We start from the raw sequence: 21,928 nt of genomic DNA, 5'->3' as shown, positions 1-21,928 counted from the left end.
CCTAGGGCCACCTAGGCCATCAACTTGCTGTCTGCCCCTGCCCCCGGGGGGTAGCAGCAGCCCCGGGGAAGCAGGGTACTGGGAATCTCCACCCACTTCTTTCGAGCACAGATCTTCCTCTTGCTTCTACCTGATGCCTCTCGTCTGTCCGCTCTCCTGTGTGCTGGGCCTTTAGGGTCCCCTCTCTGTGTGGGGAAATAAGCACAGAACTTCAGGACTGAGAGCCCTCCCTTTGGCTGCAAAGCTGAATTTATAGAGAAGTTTATGGCCGTATTGTTAACATTAGCAGAAGGTTGGAGATAACCGAACAAATTCCTCTGAACAACGGAATATTATGCAGCCTTTAAAATGATTTAGATCTGTATTTCTAGATTTGGGGAAATGTCTTTATAATATGTTAACCAAGAAAAGTAGGCTATAAAACGTTTTCAAGAGAAAAGTCTTGCAGGAAGTATTTGAAAATGTTGACAGTGGTTTTCTCTCTGGTGGTAATTGAATGGATTTAAATGTGCTTTTCTTTTTCCTTACTTGAACTGTGCAATTTTTTTTAAATAAATTTATTTATTTATTTATTTATTTAATCTTTGGCTGAGTTGGGTCTTCGTTGCTTTGCACAGGCTTTTTCTAGTTGTGGCGAGCCAGGGCTACTCTCCATTGCGGTGCGTGGGCTTCTCATCGCGGTGGCTTCTCTTGTTGCTGAGCACGGGCTCTAGACACGCGGGCTTCAGTAGTTGTGGCACGTGGGCTCAGTAGTTGTGGCTCACGGGCTCTAGAGCGCAGGCTTAGCAGTTGTGGCGCACGGGCTTAGTTGCTCCGCGGTTTGTGGGATCTTCCCGGACCAGGGCTCGAACCCGTGTCCCCTGCATTGGCAGGCAGATTCTTAACCATTGCGCCACCAGGGAAGCCCACAATGTGCAATTTTTCTACAACAAAAATGTATTTCTTATGTAACAAAACAATAACAGAGAGGCACAAGTTAAGCTCCTTGGTCGGTAGGAGTGGTTGCTCCATACGGGGCTAGATCATTTCTGTCTGGGACAGCACAGGACCTGGCACATAGTAACACTCAGTAAACACAGGTTGACTGACCACGGGGTGAGAGCCTACCCACTGGGTTGCTTCAGCTCTTGTCCTGACAGATCCCATCCACCCCAGGAAGACTGTTTCTCTGCTTGGTTCAGCTCTGACCCCAAGACACTCTAGGGACACGGTACAGTGGTCTCCATACCTCACACTAGCATTGCATTCTGGGCCCTGGGCTATAAAAGGGACCCAGACAATACCGGACCCGGCTCAGAGATGGTGCCCAGGCTGGGGCTAGAGCTGGCCCACTCATGTCTGAGGCCTGGTAAGCTCTATCTTCAGCTCCTCAAAGGTCTGCTGTGTCAGCAGCCTCTTAGCCTTGTCCCAGGTGTCCCCAGGGTCTGGTACTGAATCCAGTGGGATGCAGTGGGAGAAGCAATGGTGGCTCAGGATAAGAACGAGCTTAAAATGCAGAAAGTAAAGTAAGATCAAGTCATTCCCCGACTTATAAGCCTCTGATACCTCCCATCACATCTATAAAACTCCAGGGCCGTCTTGTACAGGTTGCCCACGCTCCTCACTGCAGAAAGCCTGACAGGGCTCCAGGCCCAGGAGTGAGGGTACAGAGGTCCTCTGGGCAATGTTCCCAGTGCCACCTGCGGGGCGTTCTTCCTGGGCTGCCGCCCCTCTCTCCAAGGGACTTGCTTGAAGTAAAAAATGCAGCCTGTTCGCGGGGTCCCATTCCTTTTCAAAACACACATCCTTGGCTTTCAAAGAGCCGTGAACTAAGATATCTGTGAACAGGGACCAGGACTGGATGCTGCTAGAGCAGGAGACATAGGCTTTCAGTATCTCAGATAATGCTTGTGAGGAAATGTTAAGGGACAGAAAAGAAGACTCTTCGTAACGAACACAGCATGATTGAAATGTATGGTTGTTTTGATTGTCATCCTTTAGCCCAGTGCTGTCTAACAGGAATATAATGCGATCCACATATGTAATATAAAATTTTCTAGTAAGCACATCAAAAGTGGCGGGGGGAGGCAAAACAAACCCAGACTTTTCGTCCTAGCTCACACAGCCTCATGTCAGTCACCTGGCCCTACTTCTCCAGGCTCCCCTGCCTTCCAGAATCTTCTAGCCACCTGGGTCTTTTTTTATCCCTTGAACTCACCAAGCTCATTCACCCCTCAAGGCCTTTATCCAGGAGCTTATTACTGCCTCATATTTCCTGAGATTGTTTGCTATTATCTACTCTCCTCACTCTAATGCAGGCTCCCAAGAGCAGGAGGTTTATCTGCCTTGCTCACCACTGTACACTCAGGGCCTGGAACAGTGCCTGGCATATAGTAGGGTGAATGAATGGGGAACAAGTGAACTGGATGGGGTTCTGAAGTGAGTGGACTGTCACTCGGGTCAGGTCACACAAGGTTCTCACTAGATGGGGTGGCTCCTTGTGATCTGAAATGCTGTCCTGGGTTTCCCATTGGTGGCAGGGAACGACCTTGAAGGCCCCAGTTCCTCGGGCCCTCTGAACTGGGGTCGTGCCTGCTGTTTCTGGGTCAGTCTCTGTGTAACCATTACCACCACCATTAAGCAGTGGCCTCGGGCTCGGGGCACAGGGCGCCAGGACTTGTCAGGAAGCACCATCTCCTCCCACCAGGTATTCCGCCACCCCCGCTCTGGCTCATTGGGAGGAAGGGGGGCTGGGTTGGGGAGGGTGGGGTCAGGGGGCTCCCTCACCTCAGAACTTCAGGAAAGGTCAACACTCTCCAAGCAGGGGAAGGAGGCACCTTAGAACTTGAGAAGAGCTCTCTGTGTCCCCAGTTCACGAGGAGGGGGAGGAGCCTAGTGGCAGGTCACCAGGTGACCAAGAGGTTAGCTCACTGGGTGTCAACCCAACCTTGGAGCAAAGCCACCTATGAAGATGTGTTCAGCTTGCAGCCAGCTGTCAAGCTCTACACTTACAATACGTGCTCTTGCCTAGAGTATGTTACATATTTATTATATATTTTTAAAACCCACATACCTGGACCCATCCTCACAGGTCCTGCTTCAGAATGTCCAGAACAATGTCCCTGGCACTGACACACTTTTTAAAGCTTCCCATATGGTTCTCATTAGCATCTAGGGTTGATAACTATCGATAAGGAGTGACTGGGGCCCCGAGAGCAAGCAGACGGAGGACGGTGGGGTGTAGGTAAGGGGGAAGGATGCTGAGGCAGGGCTTCAATCACACTAGAATAACGAAGTTCCAGAAAGTCCCAAAGATTGATAGGTTGATACACATAAAACCTCCGAGTGTCAAAAAAAAAAAAAAACCCCAAAACAATAAACCAGCATTTAAAAATGTAAGAAGCAGGTAATTGGGGAAAAACATTGTAGCAAAAGGTGAATAGCCTTACTATTTATAAAGAACTCTTACAGATCAGTAAGATGAGCACCCAATAGAAAAACAAGAGTACAGACAAGAACAGGCAATTCAAAAAGAAGAAATACAATGAGCCAACACACTTATGAAAAGCAGTCAGCCTCACCAGGAATCAAATAAGTGCAAATGAAAACAACAAAGAGGCGTTATCTTTTGCCTAGCTAATTGGCAGAGATTAAATACATGATAATACCTCATGTTGGTGAGGGTGTGGAAAGAACAGGCACAATCGTGCAGTGGTGGGAGTGCAAACTGGTGCAACCTTTCCAGAACGCAGTTTGGCAACGTGTAAAGCTGAAGAAGACTATACACTTTCTGGCGCAGCAATTCCACTTTTAGGAAGATTGCCTTAGGAAATAATTGTGGATAATGATAACAGTAATAGCTAACCTTTATTAAATGCTCTGTGTGTGCCAGGCTCTACATCCCTTATCTCATATAATCCTCAGTCATCATCCCATGAGGTAGGAGCTATTTTTATCACCTGTGTTTTACAGATGAGGAAACTGAGGCACAGAAGGATTAAGGCAATAGCCTGAGGACACAGAACTAACAAATAGCAAAGCCTGGGTTTGAATACAGGCAGTCTGAGTCAGGAACCTCACTGCCCGTGCAGCAGTATACACTGGATATGTGCAAAGGTTAATGTGCACTGGATATATACACTGGATGAAGCTGCAAGGGTGTTCCTCTGGGCTTGTCTGTGATGGGGTGTGGTGAGGCAGGGGAGAATGTATGCTGAATGCTCCACAATAGGAATTGGTTACATAAGTTCTGATTCACCCATTCAGGAATATTATGCAACCCAGAAAATGGTGCTATAGGGAAAAAATGTGTGTGTAAATACTAGGGGTTTTTGTTTATGCTTAAAAGGTCTCTGAAAGGATGTAAAAGGAACTGATAAAATTGATTGCCTTCTAGAAAGGCAACTGTGTGGCCTTGGTCCAAAGTTAGGAGATCTGTTTTTTAAGCCACATACCCCTTTTCACTTCTTGAATTTTGAATCATGTGAATATATTCTCTATTAAAATATTTATATATCTATAAATATATACACACATAAATTGTTATGTTATAGAACTTATTCCAGATAATAGCATTTCAAGGAAATAAAGTCAAGGGTTTCCCAAAAAAGCTCCAAGACCCTTACTTGGGGAATCATACTGAAGTCAATGAAGATACATCTTTAATGTTTACCCACATATTTCCCAAACTGATTTGCTCATGGAACCGTTTTCTTAAGTAGTATCTATTATCCTCTTTCTGGATATGCCTGTCCTATAGAAGTCAGTTTGCAAAATGTTATTAATACTTAATGCCAAGGTGAAAGGCTTACAGTGTTTCATTACATGAAAGAAACATGTTACTGGCACTGATCCCACTTTGTTTAAAAATAGATGTGTAGGTGCGTGTGTGTGTTTTAAATACTTGTAAGTACTAGGATAATGGATGATTTTATTTTCTTTTATCCATTTGTATTTTTGCATTTTCTAAAATGAACAAAATCATTTCACAAGCACCATTTTTTTGAATCTATGTACTATATTTTTTAAGGCTTTGGGAGCACTTTCTCTCCATGCTCCCTCTGCCCCTGTACCCCATGCTCATCTACTCCCTACTAAAAGCAGCAGCCCAGGGTTAGGTTCAGTGAGGGGCCCCTGTAGCCAGGCCCTCTCACCTGTCTTCATCCAGAGCCAGCTCGAGCTGTGACTCTGAACTCGTGGGGGAAGAACCAATGGCCTAGACAGGGTCAGTCAGTCCCCAGACAACTCTCTACCCCCAGCAGACCCTTCCCTTCAAACAGTTTCTCTGTTCCTCAAAGAGAGCCATTGAGGCTGCAAAAGCAGACACCGGCCTGCTACAAGCCTGACACATTGCAAATCCAGATACCTGGGCTCTGTGGCTGCCTGGCTGGGTGACCTTGGCCAAGTTTCTTAACCTGAGTCTCATCTTCACCCTTTATGTCAGCATGACACTTGCCTTACAGAGCTCGGTGGCCAAATGAGAGCACACACAAAGGCACTGGGTATCCTTTACAGGGCTGTCCAGTGGAAATTATCACACACCCCAGCAGGGAGCATGGACTTGCCATCACTGTCCTAAGAACAGAGTACTTTTTCCTTCTCTTTTTTTAGGTTGTTAGAGGGAGGGGGGCAAGGAGATGAAACATGGGAGACCGGGGCAGGCGGAAATAGAATGGTGTTCAAGAAAAATGAGAGAAGCCTCTTAGCTTGGCATTTGCAGCCCTGCAGCCCTGTGCCCAGCAGTGTAGCCCCAGGCCCCATCCCGCACACAGCCACGCCACTTCACCCATTCAGGGCAGCTCACCTTGCTGCCCACGTGCGATTCTGATAAACCACAGCCAGGACCCACCTCCCTCCCTTCTAGCTCCCCCATCCTTTAGCTCTCAGCTGAGTTAGCTCCTCCCCCAGCCTGGGTTGGGGACACGCCTCTGGGCTTCAGCACCCCCAGGCCTCCATAAACCACGCTGTGATGTCAATGCCAGGTTCCAGCTCCTCTGCCAGACTGAACTTCCTGAGGGCAGGAGCTGTGTCTGTCATTTTGGTCCACTTGTGTCCTCTGGGCCCAGCATAGGCCTGGGGGTCTGCGACAGGAATTAGGTCATGAGCACTGAAGTCAAGGAGACCGGGGTTTGAATTCCAGTTCCAGCCCCTTGGGGAGGTGACTTCACCACTCTGAGCCTCAGTTTTCCCCATCTGTAAATGGGTTTAATCATTGCAATGAACTCACAGGGTGATTTTCATCAGCTAATGTGTATCAAGCTCTGAGTACCATTCCAGGCATGAAGGAAAACTCTCCATAGGCGGTACCCACACTGACATCATCGCAGACCCTCTGTGAAGGCTTGTTGATTTGAACTAGGAAACGACACCAGGAGGGGTGGCTCCCCAGGCTCACTCTCTACCCCACCCCCCAGGACAGTGGCCCTTCCTCTGCTGCACGTGCTTGGCGCTGCCCCACCACCAACACGCTCACCTCCTGCCTTGTATCCCCACAGCCACCCGGCCCAAGCTGAAGAAGATGAAGAGCCAGACGGGACAGGTGGGTGAGAAGCAATCACTGAAGTGTGAGACAGCAGCCGGTAACCCCCAGCCCTCCTACCGCTGGTTCAAGGACGGCAAGGAGCTCAACCGCAGCCGCGACATTCGCATCAAGTACGGCAATGGCAGGTGAGCGACATCCCTCCCTCCATCCACCCAGCCGCCCCCCCATCCTTCCTCAGAAGGAGGGATCTGAGCCGGGAAGAGCCCAGGGCTGTGCCCCCAGATCCACCCGTGGAACCAGTTCCAGTCCCCCCTCTTTTGTGGCGCCCAGTTTCTCCTTGCAGCTCCAGCCCCTCTGGTGATGCTGCCCCAGGGTCTTGCAGACGGTAACTGCTTAATTAACGTCCCTGGATGGTTGAAGGCAATTTGATTGTCCAAGTCAGCTTTAACTGTGGAGTCCCATCTTGTGCATAAAACTTCTCAAAGGACCTGCCACAGGGTCGGAAAGCCCACCATTGGGCAGTCTTTGGTGAAGGACCCTGCCTCTAGAATGTGTCTGGGAGGGCACGTGTGATGATGGGCTGGTTCCTCAGCTCAGCAAGCTGTCACTGGGCAGACAGCCAGGTGAGGGAAAGGCACATGGCTTTGACTGGTGTCGGAGGAGTCTATCTCAGGCAGTTCCCCCGTGATGTGGAAATTGACTTTAGTCTTTGAGTCAGTGCTCCAGGGAAGAGAATCTGAAGCTCTAGGGTCTCTGGGCTGTGGAAGGTGGCCTCTCTTCCATCTTGGATTGGCCAGACAGGGGGCTCCAGGCACCAGAGAAGCCAAGAGTCCAAGGGCAGCCCCTCACCTCTCTCCTGAGGGGCTGTGAGAAGGCAGGACAAGCCTGACCTCTGTTCTGTGGGCCCTGAGGGCCCTGTGGACTTCCCTCTCTGGCTGAGGCACACCCCAGCCTTTCCTGCCCCTCCAGAGGAGCTATCATTTCCTCCTCACCCCTGAAAAATGCAAATGAAGATGATTTTAGAGGACCCTCCAACCTGTCCGACAACAGAAAGTGATGGAAAAAGGGTCTGGGCTCAGGCTGCTCCTGGTTCGCCGGCTGACCCCGGATGTACACATCCTGCCCTCAGGCCTTAGTCTCTGAAACCTGTGAAAGAGGAGGTGGGGGTCAGGGGTCTGGGCAGGGCTTCCAGTTTTCTGACTCTCTTTCTAAGAACGGGGAGCAAAGACAGGACTGGTCACCCTGGAAACTGGTCCAGGCAGAAAACAGAAAGTAATTTAAGAGGATTTGGTACAGATCAAAGGTTTATGGCTGAAAGAACACTGCTTCCTAAGGGAACTTGGGAGGGGGGGTCTGGGGTGTCACCAGTCTACAGAGTTAGCAAGAAATTCAGGTTGCCCATCAAGCTCACCTTCTGAGGCCACCTCACCCCTTCCCCGCCAAGCCTGGCTCTGAGCTGGAGAGAGGAGTGGACAGGCTTCTACAGCTTTGGGGGCCCCGTCTCCCCTTCCCCGTACTTCACTGAGACAGCAGAAGTCAGGAGATGGGGTGCTCCTTGCCGGCCGCATTACTCTCGAACAGTCCACAACGTGGCCCATCCTCATCCCCATTCCTGATCCGCACGTGGCCCTCACACTCACCCACATCCTCCTGCACACACAGAGCCCTTGTGCCACCAACAAACTCCTTTCTTTGGTGACTTCAGCCTCTCTCTCTCTCTCCCCCAACAAACCACTAACATCGCCTCTCTTCTAAAAGCTTTCCCTCGACGTTGCCGCCTCCCGTTCCTCCTCTGGTTGTTGCCCCATCTTGCTCCTTCCCTAGATCACCACGTGGAGGGAGTTTTCACACCCACTGACTCCACACAGCTCAGCCTCCACTCCTCTTTGCTCTGCAGGAATCTGCCCTGTAAATACAACCCCAACTCTGTCTGCAGCTGTGGCTCTTGACAGACCCTGTGACCTCAGAGTTTCCCGGCCGCCAGGCCTCTCAGCAGCCTTTGGCATGGGTGCCACCTGCTTCCTTGCCCCTGTGGTCCTCCTGCTGGTCCTCTTGTGCCTCTGAGCACCCTCTCTCAGGCGTCATGAATGCTGGGACCTTGCTGTGTTTGGGGCTTCACTCTTCTCCCCTCTCCACCGGTAGGTGATTTCACCCTCTTATATTTGATGACCCCAAGCCTCCATCTCTAGTTTGATGGCCTTTCTTTTTCCAGACCCATGCTGCCAGGTAAACACTTAGTTACCACCCCTGAGATACCCCACAGATCTTTTTTTTTTTTTTTGGCGCATTTTTTTTTTTGCAGCATTTATTCCCAGGCCATAAGTTTTTGTTTCTTCAGTTTCTTCTGGATATCCTTTTCTTCTGTGCAACCTCCTCTTCCGGTTTAGGAACAATCTGTTCTTTTTCAGTAAGAATCATCTCAATGTGGCAGGGAGAGCTCATGTATGGGTTGATCCGACCATGAGTTCTGTAAGTCCTGTGCCGCATCTTGGGGACTTCATTCACCTGGATGTACTCAATGACCAGAGAATCTACATCTAAGCCCTTAAGTTCAGCATTACTCTCTGCACTTTTGAGCAGGTGCAGTAAAAATTCAGCACTCTTCTTGGGCCACCGACCCTGCTTCCAGCCCCCCTGTTTGGCCTGGGCACACCTACCAGCTTCACCATTGTAATGATGGAATAGCACAGGTTACTTTTGTAAAGTGACATCCTTCAGATACTTGGTGGCTTTTTGGATATGCATACCCTTAATGGCCTGGGCAGTTTCACGAGTGTTCTTAAAGTGAACACGAAGATTTGAACCTCTATGATTTGCATGATTTTTGTGGGCTTTTCTGGGTCAATAGTGAATTTTTAGAAGTCACCTCAGGCTGCTTACCGGAAGAGTTCCACAGACATCTCTAACCCAGAATGGCCCAGTCTAGCCTCTCCGCCTTGCCCCTTGTGCTCTCCTCTCAGCTGTGGCAGAAGCAGACTGCCCGCTGGCCGGCACCTGCCCCCATGCCGTCCCCTCCAGGTGGATACCCCGTCTCTGGAAGGAGGCACCCTGCTCCCTGCTCACTTCTGCTCTGCCTGCCTCTAGCCTCTTTTCCTCCATGGTCTCACTCTTGACCACGCCCCACCTTTTCTGGGCCACAGGCCCCTTTGTGAATTCATTTCTGTATCTCACATACATGTGCTGAGCAACAGTTGTATGCCAGGCACTCTATCAGAGGCTGAAGATGCACCAAGGATTGGAGCAGACATGGTCCCCACCTTCACGGAGTTTCTAGTCTAGCTTCTAGTGGAGAATCTGGTAAAGGCCTTGACCCTTACTTCAGAAAATATGCGCCTTTATACACCTGGTTTTGCTTGCAATTCGAGGGGTCCACAGAGTCACTTATCCCTGTGACTCTGACAGGGGATGATGTTTCTAACAGGGCACATATCTGATCATTCATTCATTTGCTTGACAGGTCTTGAGAGCCTGCAGTATGCCAGGACAGCCTAGGTCTTGGGGCCCTTCTGACGCTCCCCTTCCTGGCCTGTAACTCACTGCCTCGCTGTTCCCCTACACCTCGGTGCTCCTGACCCCTGGACTTGGGCCCAGACTGTTCTCTGTGCTGGCAGCGCCCGCCCCCCCTCCTCTCACCTTGCCCTCTGCAAAATTCTCCAAGGCCCGGCTTAAATGTCACATCCTCTGGGTCACCCTCCTGAGCCCTCCAGCAAGCTCTCACCATCTCCTCCCACAGTGCCTTAGACACGGCTTCATGGCATGGTTGGGGGGCTGTCTCTCCCAGCATGAGAGCCTCCAAGACCACCCCCCAGACACACCCTCTCTCCTGTGTGGCCTGGCAGAGGAGGTCTACTTCCGGTGTGAATTGATGAGGATCTTGCAGGACTAGCTCTCCTCTCCTGGGTGCAGGGTGACACTAGGACTGGGCAGGACACCCTTTGGGTTGGCCTTTGAGCAAGTTACTATCCTGGTCAAGCCTCAGTGTCATCAGACAAATGGGTCACACAGTCCTGAAACGGCCTGGTCATATCATCTGGGTCTCCTCCTGGGTACTAAGGACCCCTGAGAGCCTGAAGTGTGCCTCTGCCCCCTTCCTGTCAGGACCTTGTCCCATCTGCTGCACTTCTGAAACTGCCTTGCTCCACCCATCATGCCCCTGGGCTCCCTGCAGTGTGGCGATGGGTTGGAGGAGGGGCCATGATGGAGAACTTCTGATTCCCATGTTGTGACTCAGAGAGCTGCCACCTCTAGACACGTACTTCACCTGGCATGGGGGCTAGGGGTTAGGGGCGGGTGTCTTCTTTCTGGCAAAATCTTCTCTTTCCTTCTGCCCACACTGCAGCTTGCACTCTGGCCCTCCCAGCGCTCCGTTCTGCCCAGGCCACACTCTGTCTTGACATCACTCTTGGTCTACGGAGACCCCTTCCCAGCGGGTGCCGCCTGTCTCTGGGGCTGCCCCACTGAGGTGTCTCACCCAAGGCTTCCTGTGCCAGGAGAAAACTGCCCCCCTCCCCAGCCCTGGGCATGGAGCCCACCCGTGCAGAACCAAGTGTTCCCGTATTTATGAGGGGCAGGCTGGAACTGGCCCCTCGGGCAGGCAGCAGGAGGTAGGCACTGAGGAAAACGTGCGGACGGGTGGAGGAAGCAGCCGCCCAGATCCCTAGTCCCTGCCAGCAGAAAACTGGCTGAGGAAGGAGGGGAGGGGCGTCCATCACAGGGGCAGACCTGGGTCAGCCTAGCGAGCGGGCACCAGGCCTGCCAGAAGGTGGGAGGGAGTCCTGAGTCCTTGGGGCTTCGGACTGGAGCTAGGAGTGAGGAGAAGAGAAACGTAGTTGCCCGCACTCCTTAGGGGCCTGAGAGCCCCACAGAGCCCCCCCTTCAGCCCTGACCCCAGAGCCTCTTGCGCAAGGCTGGGGCCACCTTCCTGGAACTGGGGAGATCATCACACACCTGGTAACCCAAGATGTCTGCAGCCAGCAAACCTAGGGGTCATTGTTTCTGTCCCCTTGCCTCTTTCTGGTACCTCAAAGGGGAGGGGCTCTCCCTGCACACCCACCTTTCCACACATCTCACACCCCTCCATACGGGAAGCCCTTCCTTCTGGTTTTAGCTTTCATTCCTCCAGATAACTGTGAGCCTAGCTCCACCTTGTCCTGCTGCATGTCATGTCGTGTGAGGGAAGCTCCTTTGAATTCAGCTGTGGGTGGGTGACAAGGAAGTTCTGAGTCTGTGTCCCCTATACCTTCGTGACCCGGAGACCCTCAGGTGATCCCCTACTCTGCTCATCTAATGTCAGGGAAGAGCTGGTGGTCAGGAAGCAGAAGTCTGGTTCTGGGACAGCTGAGATCTGTGGCATCTAATTAGGCTGGAGCCAGGAAGGAAATGTTGTCTTAGCCGGAGGGGCCTCCAGGGCTCTGTTTAATGAAGAGAACAAACTTGAATTGACAGAAGAGGGTTGTAGGCAGACACCGGGCCAAGGAGACAGAGAACGGCGTGAGCCGGGAGGGGTGGAACGGAGTCAGGCAGCTGTCACTGTAATGTCGGCAAGGACATCACCACAGCAACAGGGCCTTTTTGACAAGACAAGCTCATGGAGGCTGGTTTGGGGGATCTTGGAATGAGGAGGTCTGGGAAGAGCCCAGCATCAGAGGCTGAGGTGGAGCTCAGGAGACAGGTAGGTCCCCAAAGCACAGCCCGGGGAGGGATGTGGGTCATTTTGCCCTGGTGCAGCCTCTCCGCTCACCATCCACACCTTCCCCCATCAGCTTCATGGCTCTGTCTTTCCATCCCTAGGCCCAGGGCAGGACAGCTCGGCTACCCTACCTCCCATGCCACCACTCCTCCAACCCACTGCGCATATTCTGGGAATCTGATTTTTTAACTCGGGACTAAAAGAGGAGGAGGTTACATCATGTTAAGAAATTTTCATGCTACTTTTTGTTTCCCCCGGGGACCAGGCGGGGGGATCCCAGGGTTTAATCCGGAGCTCAGACTGGCCCTAAAGAGCACTGGGGCAGAGGGAGGGATGGGAGGTTTGAACAGATCCCACGGAGCCCAGGCACCCGCGGGCAAGTGCAGGGAGGCCCACGGAAGGAAGGAGAGGTTTGGCAGGGTCTTCAGAAAGAAGAGGGGAAGCAGGGCCAGGTGCCCTGGAGTCACACACAGCACTGAAGTCTCTGCCCAGGCCTCGCCCCACAACTCGTGGCACGCAGGGCTGGGTGCAAAGCCCTGCACAGAGGGCTTAGCCTCAGCATCAGGCTCCAGGAGACAGCCCTCGAGCTGCTTGGGGCCCAAGTCCTCACCAACTCCAGCTCCTCATCCACCTCTGCCTTTGCCTTGCCGGGTACCCTTGGACAAGTCCGGAAGCCCCTCTGGGACTCAGTTTTCCCATCTGTCCTGCCCTGTCCTCCTCCAGATTAGCCACGAGGGTCAAGTCAGGCCTTGAGGATAGGATCTTTTTGTTCCCTGAGGTATCCAAGCTCCCAGCACACAGAAGGCACTCAGTGAACATTTGTTGAATGAATGAAGCGAAACCCCTTGGGGAGGCCACAGAGTGCCCCTTAGTGGCAGGGCCGACACAAAGGCAGGAGGGAGCTACAGGTTTGGACTGGGAGGCTGGGCACAGTTGCCATGGGAACCTGTTAGATCGGTGGCCCTGCCGGGTATCTGGAAATAGGCCTGGCTTATCTAGAGTGACGGGGCTGCCGCTTCTAAGGGAAGGCTGAGGTAGCTGTGAGCCAGCAGCTGCTCTACTGGAAGGAGGTGGGGGGAGACGCAGCGGGCCTGAGAGAAGGGCACTAAAGGAGAAGGAGGGAGGTGGCCATGCGACTTCCTAAGGACTCCACTTTCCTCCCCTAGAAAAATGGTTACGGAGAAGGCCCAGCCCTGGAAAAGTGAATGTGAGGATTCATGGACTTAGAATCCCATGTTCTCCTGAGTGCCCAGGTCTCCCTCCAGCCCTGGGGACTCTGCACTCCACCTGGAGCCCAGCAATGGCTGGTCGGAGGGAATCTGCTTCCCGTCCACGCTGCGTAGATGCCGTGGCTGCGCAGGGAGAGGTGACCTCTGGGCCACTGCGGGGGAGCCACGGCCAACCTAAGCCCTGGCTCACGCCTCTCCCCCTCTTATCCCCTCCCTAACCAGAAAGAACTCACGACTACAGTTCAACAAGGTGAAGGTGGAGGACGCTGGGGAGTACGTCTGCGAGGCTGAGAACATCCTGGGGAAGGACACCGTCAGGGGCCGGCTCTTCGTCAACAGCGGTAGGTGGTCCCCCAACGAAGGGAGGGGTCCTAGAGGGGTTCTGTGGGGTGGGCCAGTTGCCCCCCAGCCCTAGGGAGGCCCGCACATGATCCATCTTGCACTTGACTCCTCTCCCTCCTGCCACTGCCATATCAAGCCCCAAGATCTGAGCCGATTCAGAGAAATGCAGTCGAAGCATAAATGTTTAGCTTTGTTATCTGGACCTGGAAGAGCCGCCAGCTCTCGTTTTAAATACCCTGAAAACTAAATATTTTGAAATCAAGAGGTGGGGGTGGGGGGAAGGATATTTTTAGAAGGCAATTATGGGAGGCTGGGCTGCCAGAAGCGGGGCTCCGGGGAGAGGCAGACCCAGGGTGCGCGTGAGCTGCCTGCCCGCTGCTTTGCTGGGCGCCCGAGTGCAGGCAGCCGGCTCCGCAGGGCCACGGGTGGGAGGCTTGGGTGCCCCAGGCCCCTGGGGGCAGCCTCAGTTCAGAGATGGCAGGACCCTCTCCCACAGGTCATCCCCTCCCTGGGAAACGTGCAAGGTCAGGAGCCCATGGCACCCTTCGCTTCCCCTCTCCGCAGAGGCAGCTCCAGCTTCGGCATGGAGGCGGCCTCCCTGCTGGGCTGTCCTCTGGTTATCGCCCTTGACTGGAAAGTCACCAAGGCTGCCGTCCTCAGGCCGCGCCCCCTCCACTCTAGCCTGAGTCCTCAGAACCCCACAGCTCTCGTTCCTCCTCCTGACACCCAGCCTCCACGTACCACTTGGCCACCTGGTTGTTGGGTTCGCTTCCAGTCTTGCTCCCAGCAGGCAGAGTCCAGTCCTGCATCTCCCTTCATCCCGTGTTTCCACCAGACAGCCCTCCAGTACCCCCTACACCCAGCGCAGTCTAACGAGAACCCTGCCCTCTGACCCTCAGAGGACAGCCTGGCTCAGACCCGGTCTGCCGTGTTGTAAGGGACCTCCCTTGTCCTCGCAGCCTCTCAGCTCCTCCATCTCCCTTACCACTGGATCTACCAGGTCTGAGTCTGCGAGTCCTGGTCCGTTTTCTTTCTGGATCTTTCACTCACGTCTGTCCTTTTCATTCCAACCCCACCTCAGGGGCAATCCTGGCCCAGGTTTCACCCCTGCTGAACCTGGACCAGAGCAGCAGCCTCAAGATGCTTTCGCCCTGTCACTCCCCCACCCATGCAGCCAAGGAACAAGGACTCGGTCCCACAGCCCAGCTCTCACAAATCCGACCCAAATGACCTTTCCGACCCTAACTGTGGTCAGTCTCTCCTTCCCATTTTTATTCTTCCTCCTGCGCCATCTTTCCCAGGCAGCTATCCTCCTGACCAGTCCAGCCCACCGCAGTGGCACTCCCAGCGCAGGCCCAACTCCTGGGCCACTCCTCGGCCCTCTGTGGTCTTGTGTATCTCTCTCTCCAATTCTATCAGATCGTTCTTCAGCTCTCATCCTGTTGCCGAACTTTCTTTGCGGGTGTGACCTTCTGGGTGGAATTGTGAGCCCAGGAGTGAGGCAAGCAGGGAGGTTGCCTTCTCCCCAGGAGTTCCAGTAATCACTACCATTTCCTGAGAGCATGCTCTGTGCCAGGCCCCATGTTCCCTCTGGAACCCTGACTCAACCCCACGGAGTACTTCATGCATTAGGAGACTGAAGCTGAGAGAGGTTAAATATTCTGCCCAGAGTCAAACAGCGTAGAGCTACACAATGAAAAAGTAGTTGGCAAACACTGAGCCCCTCTAAGCTCTACGTGGCCATGTCTAGCCCGTTTACCCCTCCAGCCCCGGGGCCTTCCACAGTGCCAGGCTCTAGTCAGCACCTGGTAAACATCACAGAAAAGACCACAGACCCTGCTCCAGGGCCTCTCCTGACTCCACGTGGCCCAGCCTGGGCAGGGCTGCAGTGGGGGTACCTCCTGCTCCTCCCAGCCTGTCTCAAGCCTGGGAAAGTGGACCACGCTGGGGCCCAGCATCTGCCACCCCCAGCCAGAGTGGGCAGACATTCTCAGATCCACTTTGGATTTGAGGTTGCCTGTTTTATATTTTAAGACCTTCTTGGTTAGAACTGATAAGAACCCAACATAAAAGTACCTTGAGGAATTTATTGGTTTTTAAAGCTGAGAAGTCCAGAGGTAGAACTGGCCCTAGACACACGGAGTCCAGGACCTCAGAGCAGGGGTCAGGACGCCCCCTCCCATGGCACGCTGGCCTCTTTCTCTCCTCTTGTGAAGTGGGCTTCTCCCACGTTTAGGGAAGGGATTGGGAAGAGGAGGCCGTGGCCTCAGCTCCAGGTTTCCATCATCCCAGCACCACCCAGGGAAAAGAGATAGCTTTGTCTCTGTTTCCACTTATACAATCACAAGGATGGATTCTGGTCCTGTACCCACTCGGCCCGGTCATGTGCTCAGGGGGATGGGGTGCCATCATCCTCGTCAGGCCCGTGTGTGTGCAGAGGGGACACTGAGAGGCAGAGTACTGTGAGTGATGGCCCTGCCAAAACTGCACGGGGGCATTTCCCTAGAGTGGTGCTGGGGGCAGAGGAAGAAGAAAGGGCCGCCATGCCATGAAGGAAACCACAGTAGTGTCCACTGTCGTGAGCCCTTCAGATAAGTCACAGCCCCACCCCACATGTGGGCTCCTGTCAGCCCTCAGTAGCCCCTATTCTGATCAGTTAGGGATCAGACAGTAGAGCTTTGGGCTGGGCCCTGAGGGCTCCGTGTCTCTCGTCCCTCCAGCAGACAGGAGAGCGGCATGGCAGAGCTGTGGACAGAGTCAAGAGCTCTGGGCTCATTCCAGCTCTGTCACGCACCCCTGAGCGAGTTACTCCACTTCCCTAGTCTTCTGTTTTCCCATCTGCGGCTGAGCTAGGTGATCTCTCAGCCCCGTCTCCGACAGTTCTGGGATGCGCAGGTTTTTTGCGTTGAGCCTGACCTCCTGTGCACCTATTGCCGCTGCCACACGTGTACACACTCACACCACACCTCTTCAGCTGCTCTTCAGTCCACGCAGGCAAGAGCCTACCCTTGACGTGGGGAGGTGAACAGGGCCACTGGAGCGGACCAGGAGGTCCCACTGGGAACGTTTTCCCAGGTAGAGATGCTCAGGCTCCTTGTTTACCCGTGGAACCCGGAAGACTGGCAGCAACCCCACCCTGGGGAGGGGGTGGATGGCAGGTGGCGGGCAGCTGTGCCTGCCCCCCTCTGACTCATTCCAAGGTGGGTTGGCTTGGCCCGCCTGGGCCCCAGGGAAGGCAGGGCTACAGGGGTGGGGCGGCCGGAAGAGGGCATGGGAGGGCTGGCAAGGAGCAGTGGCTGCCCAAGGGGCATCACCGCAGCCCTGAAATATGAGCAGAGGTTTTGTCCAGGAGCAAGGGTGCAGGGGGCGCAGTTGCTGGAGCTGGCGGCAGGGGGAGCATCTCCGCAGCATCAGCTCCGTCCCGGCCCCTTGTCTCCTCAGGGCCCCAATACACTCACTTACACCAAGACACTAAGGACTGATAGAGACCTCCTGGGTTTACCCTTCCCAAGTGTTTTTAATCAAATTTTGGAGGTGTGATTTACATACCATAAAATTCACTCTTTTTAAAGTATACAGTTCAGTGGGTTGAAGTATATTCAGTTGAATAATCCTTGCCACTAATTCCAAAACATTTTCATCACCTCGGAAAGAAACCCCATGCCCATTAGCAGTCACTCCCCGTTTCTCCAGATCAGAGCTGACCCTTCCTGCAGCCACAGCTCTGCCAGCTCACAAGAGACGGCTTTCCCCAGTTGGGTGAGAGGAGGAAGTGTCAGCAAGAAGTTCGTGGTGCTTTTAACAAAACAATCAGCCTGATGTAACCCACTTCTGTGAAACCGGCTTTCTCATCCCCAGGTGAAAGGACTTGGGACTGTCCCGGGGTGGCTGTACCAAGTCCTGGGATATCGGGCTGGGCCTGGCTTTGCCCCAGAGGGCAGGCAGGTGTGACCTGGGGTGTCACAGGATCGTGGAAGCCCTGGAGAGGCTTCTGGGCCTGCCCCTTACCTGGGGGCTTAGAAAGGCTAGCTGTTTAATCACAGGCGCACCCATGTGTACGTACTGTCAACTCAAGCCTTCAGTGAGGCCTAACTCAGCAAGACGCTGTTCTGAGCGCTGAGGGGTCACAGTCTTGGCTCCCAGAGTCCCCTCAAATGGCAGGAAGCTAAAACCTGAACTCAAAGCGTCTGCCTGTTCTAACACACTGAAGAGGAAAGACAGGCAACTTAACAACGGGAGAGGGGACATCCCAGGCAGGCGGGAGGGGAGCCTTACAGGATGAAGAGACACTAGATCTGGGCCTTGAAAGACGAGCAGAGATTTTCTCCAAGAGCAAGGAAGGAAAGCAGTTGCAGTAGCTGGCAGCAGGCAGAGCATCTCTGCAGCATCAGCTCCTTCCCGGCCCATTTTCTCTTCAGAGACCCAATAAACTCACTCACACCAAGACACTAATGGCTGATAGAGGCTTCCTGGGTTTATCCTTCCCAGGTGTTTTCTTTAAATCCCCCCAGCCCTTGGCAACCAGAATCTCCTTTCTGCCGCTATGGATTTACCTATCCTGGACATTTCATATAAATAGAATCACGGAATATGTGGCCTTTCAAGACTGGTTTCTTAAACTTAAAATAATGTTTTCAAGGTTCATCCATGTTGTAGTAGTATCAGTACTTCTCTCCTTTTCGCGGCTGAATAATAATTCCATTGCCTGGGTCTACCACATTGTTTATATATTCATCAACTGAGGTTGTTGCGTCATTCTAGTTGTTTCCGCATTTGGACTATTATGAATAATGCTGCTATAACATTTGTGTCCAAGTTTTTGTGTGGACATATGTTTTCAGTTCTCTTGGGTATACACCTAGGAGTTGAATTGCTGGGTCATATAGTAAATATGTTTAATTTTTTGAGGAATGACCGCTGTGTTTCAAAATGGCTGCACCATTTTACATTCTCACCAGCAAAGTATGGGGGGGGGTTCCCATTTCTCCACATCTTCACCACCACTTGTTATTATCCATCTTTTTTTTTTTTTTTTTTTTAAATACAGCCACCTGAGGGGGTGTGAAGTGCTATCTCACGGTGGTTTTGATTTTCATTTCCCTAATGACCTTCCAGGAGTATTTGCATTTAGTAAGAGACAATGCTTTAACCTACAGAAAAGATATCATCATCAGCCAAGGAGACCAGACTAGACCCTGGGATGGTAGAAGAAGGTACCTTTCTCTCAAGAATCAGATGTCCACTTGCTCATTAGAAATATTTGTAAATATTCGTTAAGCACCTATATTACATGTCAGGCGCTGTGCTCGACATTGGGGTTCGTTCACCAGTGAAGCAGACAGACATGGCCTCTGCCCAGATGGAGCTTACATTCTAGTGGAGGAGCTAAGCTTTGGACAGCTAGTAATTGCACAACTAGTCCTTTAATTGTTAGAATAAGCACTACAAGGAGAAGTTACAAAGCTAAGGGAAGGAGTAAAGGAGGAGCCTGAGCAGCCTCTCTGAGACACTGATGTTTTGAAAGTCCTGGATAAGAAGGCACGTGGCCTCTTAGAGGAGCTGGACTAAGCCAGTGGAGTCTGAATATACTGCAAGACAGGGACAGGACATGAAGCAGGAGAGGTGGTTAGGCCCAGATTAGACTTGGGGAGGGGTGGGGGGACTTTATTATGAGTATGAATGGAAGCCATTGGAGGGTTTTGATCATGGAAGCGATTGATCAATTTACATATTTTAAAGACCACTTTGGTAGCAGCTGCGAAGCGAAAAGGTTAGAGATCAAGGCAAGAGTGAGGGCAGAAAGACCAGCGAGGAGGTGATCGTGGCCATCCAAGAAAGAGACCACGGAGGCAGTAGTGAGACATGGACAGAGCCTGAGGAGGAGGTAGGAAGGCAGCCCTCGGTGATGGACGGCTAGGGGGACAGAGAAGGACCAGAAATCAAAGATGCCCTCTAGGCCTTTGGTTTGTGCTGTCTAGTCATTGAGATGAGCAAGGCTAGAGGAACAAGTGGCTGGGGCAGATGAGTGGGAGCTGAGTTTGGGGTGGCCAGGTGCCATCCCCACGGTGGTATCCAGGGAGCGGCCAAATTCTCCCACTTGGAGGTCATTTGTCATCTTCACATCCTCAAACACGGGAGAACACAGTAAAGAAATACGAATAGGCTGACAAGGGAGCGTGACACATTGCCTTAGGAGCCCATGTGTGCTGGAATACCACGAATGCACCTCTTCAGTGTGGAAATCTTCTGGCGTGAGCCTTCACCACCAGCAGAGTTGGCTGCCGTGAGCTGGGAGGGCCCTGCCGTCACAGGGGTGGCCTCAAGGTACTTCTTTTTGAGGTGGAAAGGCCTATGGTCACTTCCCTCCACACCTTCTACAACCGGCTCCCCCATTGCCCTCCCTTTGTACCTTTCTGGGGCCCCAGCCTAGTCCCCGTCATGACATGGTTCTGGCAGCCCTAGGCCATGGATCCCAGATGGGGCCCTGTCTTCCCTCAGGAGTCGTCCTCTGCCTCCCAAGGCCTCAGTGAGCACAGACGTGCATGCAGACAGGCCCAAGCTTGCGGCTGTGGTCCTGCCAACCATCCTCGCTCCTGCCCGCTGCGCATGCAGCCCAGCGTTGGGCAGGTTCCTCCACCCCTGGCTGCAGAGGGCATCAAGCTGCCCTGAGATTTCTCTGGCTTGGCCAAGGCCCATGAGAGGACTCAGGCCCGTGGTCCACATCGTGTTTGCATTCATCTTCCCGTCAAGCCTTGGTGCTAACGTGTTCTTACATGAGGGACCAGGTGCCTGGTGAGAATGCTCAGCCAGACATTAGGAGCCCCGAGGCCTTGTTACAACACACACTGGACTCTGGAAGGCCCTTCCCTGCTCTCTTTCCTCACTCCTCCTTGGCAATGTAACCGAAGGGCAGGACAACCTCTAGGGTCCTCCCGGCAATGAGATTTTATAACTCGTAGGCATGGTCACCTCAGCTGTTTGTCTTCTCTGTCCTTTTCTTAGTTCCCTGGGTCTCACTGACCCAGAAGCATGTGGGTCCCAGCCTTGTGTGGGGTTGAGCAGAGGTGGGAGACGTCAGCAGGGGTGGGGCTCGAGGATGCCAGACTAGCAGCAGGCATGATGTGGAGGGAAGGTGGGAGCTGGCCCTACCCGCTGGGTTTTATCAGCGAGCTCCTCAGACATATACAGAGGCAGAGCTGTGTATACACTCCCAGTCCCGTGCTCCATCTGTCTCCCCACACGTCTAAACACTCAGGGCGCCAAGTGCCTGCCCTCCTCCTCCTCCTCTCATCCCCCCACTTACTTCGGGGGATGGTGGAGACTCAGTACCCCTGAGGAGACAGGACCGGCCAAGGTAGGATGGGCCACCTCAGTCAGGAGGCCACTGCTGGGTGGGCATGAGAGGCCCTCAGAGCCACAGAAGCTGAGGGGGGAGCAGGAACCGGTTTCTAGCTGCCCAGTATGGATACACAGCCTAAGAGGTTAGCTAACAGATAAAGACTGAAATTTGGGGCAAGAATTTTCACTTGAAACCAGGCCTCTGGATGCCATCCCATAGGGGAGCAGTGCTTTTGTGATTTTCGCTTATCAAATGAATGTGATCCATCAGGTGTGCAGTCTGGGTCAGCAGCCTTGAAGCCCAGTCTTGCTGTCACCTAGTTTCCACACCCCAGCTGTCCCCCAGCCCTCTCCCCAGCAACGTGAAGCCCCGGATTTATGGCCTGGGCTGTCCAAGGCCTGGAGGCTCCCTCCAGAGGCAACAGCTGACCGGGTGGGGGAGGTGGAGGCTGCCTGGTGAGGGAGGACGTGAAGGCGGCCCTGGATGCTTATGGAGACGCGCATAGCGGCCTTTGTAGCATTTCTGGGCGGCTTGGCCCAACTCTGGGACAAAGAGGGGAGAGACGGAAGCTAGGGTTCTCCCCACATGTCCCTAGATTGCAGAAAATTACAGTGTCCAAAAAGGTGCCATTCCCCTCAAAGCCCAGCTCCCTGTAATCACGCCCTGGTCCATGAGAGCCCCAGCAGGGCAGACAGATATAAATGTCTCCTCCCTGAACCCCTGTGACTTGCCCCCCACGTAAGACATGGTGCCTCATCCACCTGCAGCGGAGCCCCCAGAAAGGCAGGCAGGCAGGCAGGCAGGCAAGCAGCAGAGGTGGGCCCTTATGCCAGAAGATGGAGCAGTTTCTGCTAGCCTCTCATGCCCTC

At 53.2% G+C, this 21,928-nt stretch overlaps 1 protein-coding gene and 1 pseudogene across 8 annotated transcripts in view; one reads left to right on the top strand and one right to left on the bottom strand.

Annotated features, from left to right (window-relative positions):
• The window catches only part of NRG2 (neuregulin 2), a 176,340-nt gene that overhangs the window by 129,161 nt on the left and 25,251 nt on the right, over nucleotides 1–21,928 (top strand). For all 7 annotated transcript variants that reach the window (XR_014241816.1, XM_082382062.1, XM_082382059.1 and 4 more), the window contains exons 2-3: nucleotides 6,474–6,645; nucleotides 13,601–13,719. Coding sequence is in view for 6 of the 7 variants with exons in the window: in XM_082382062.1 (XP_082238188.1) it covers nucleotides 6,474–6,645; nucleotides 13,601–13,719 (291 nt within the window). In the remaining variant the exon portion in view is untranslated. The remainder of the gene's footprint in view (nucleotides 1–6,473; nucleotides 6,646–13,600; nucleotides 13,720–21,928) is intronic.
• On the bottom strand, nucleotides 6,655–9,360 carry LOC309623077 (large ribosomal subunit protein uL22 pseudogene; annotated as a pseudogene). The gene is made up of 2 exons: nucleotides 9,341–9,360; nucleotides 6,655–9,296 (listed from the first exon to the last, which is right to left on the bottom strand). The product of its transcript is annotated as a large ribosomal subunit protein uL22 pseudogene (transcript).

This window comes from Balaenoptera borealis, assembly GCF_965194805.1.
Source record: "Balaenoptera borealis genome assembly, chromosome: 2".
Taxonomy (NCBI): domain Eukaryota; kingdom Metazoa; phylum Chordata; class Mammalia; order Artiodactyla; family Balaenopteridae; genus Balaenoptera; species Balaenoptera borealis.
This window is presented reverse-complemented; position numbering and strand designations above follow the sequence as displayed.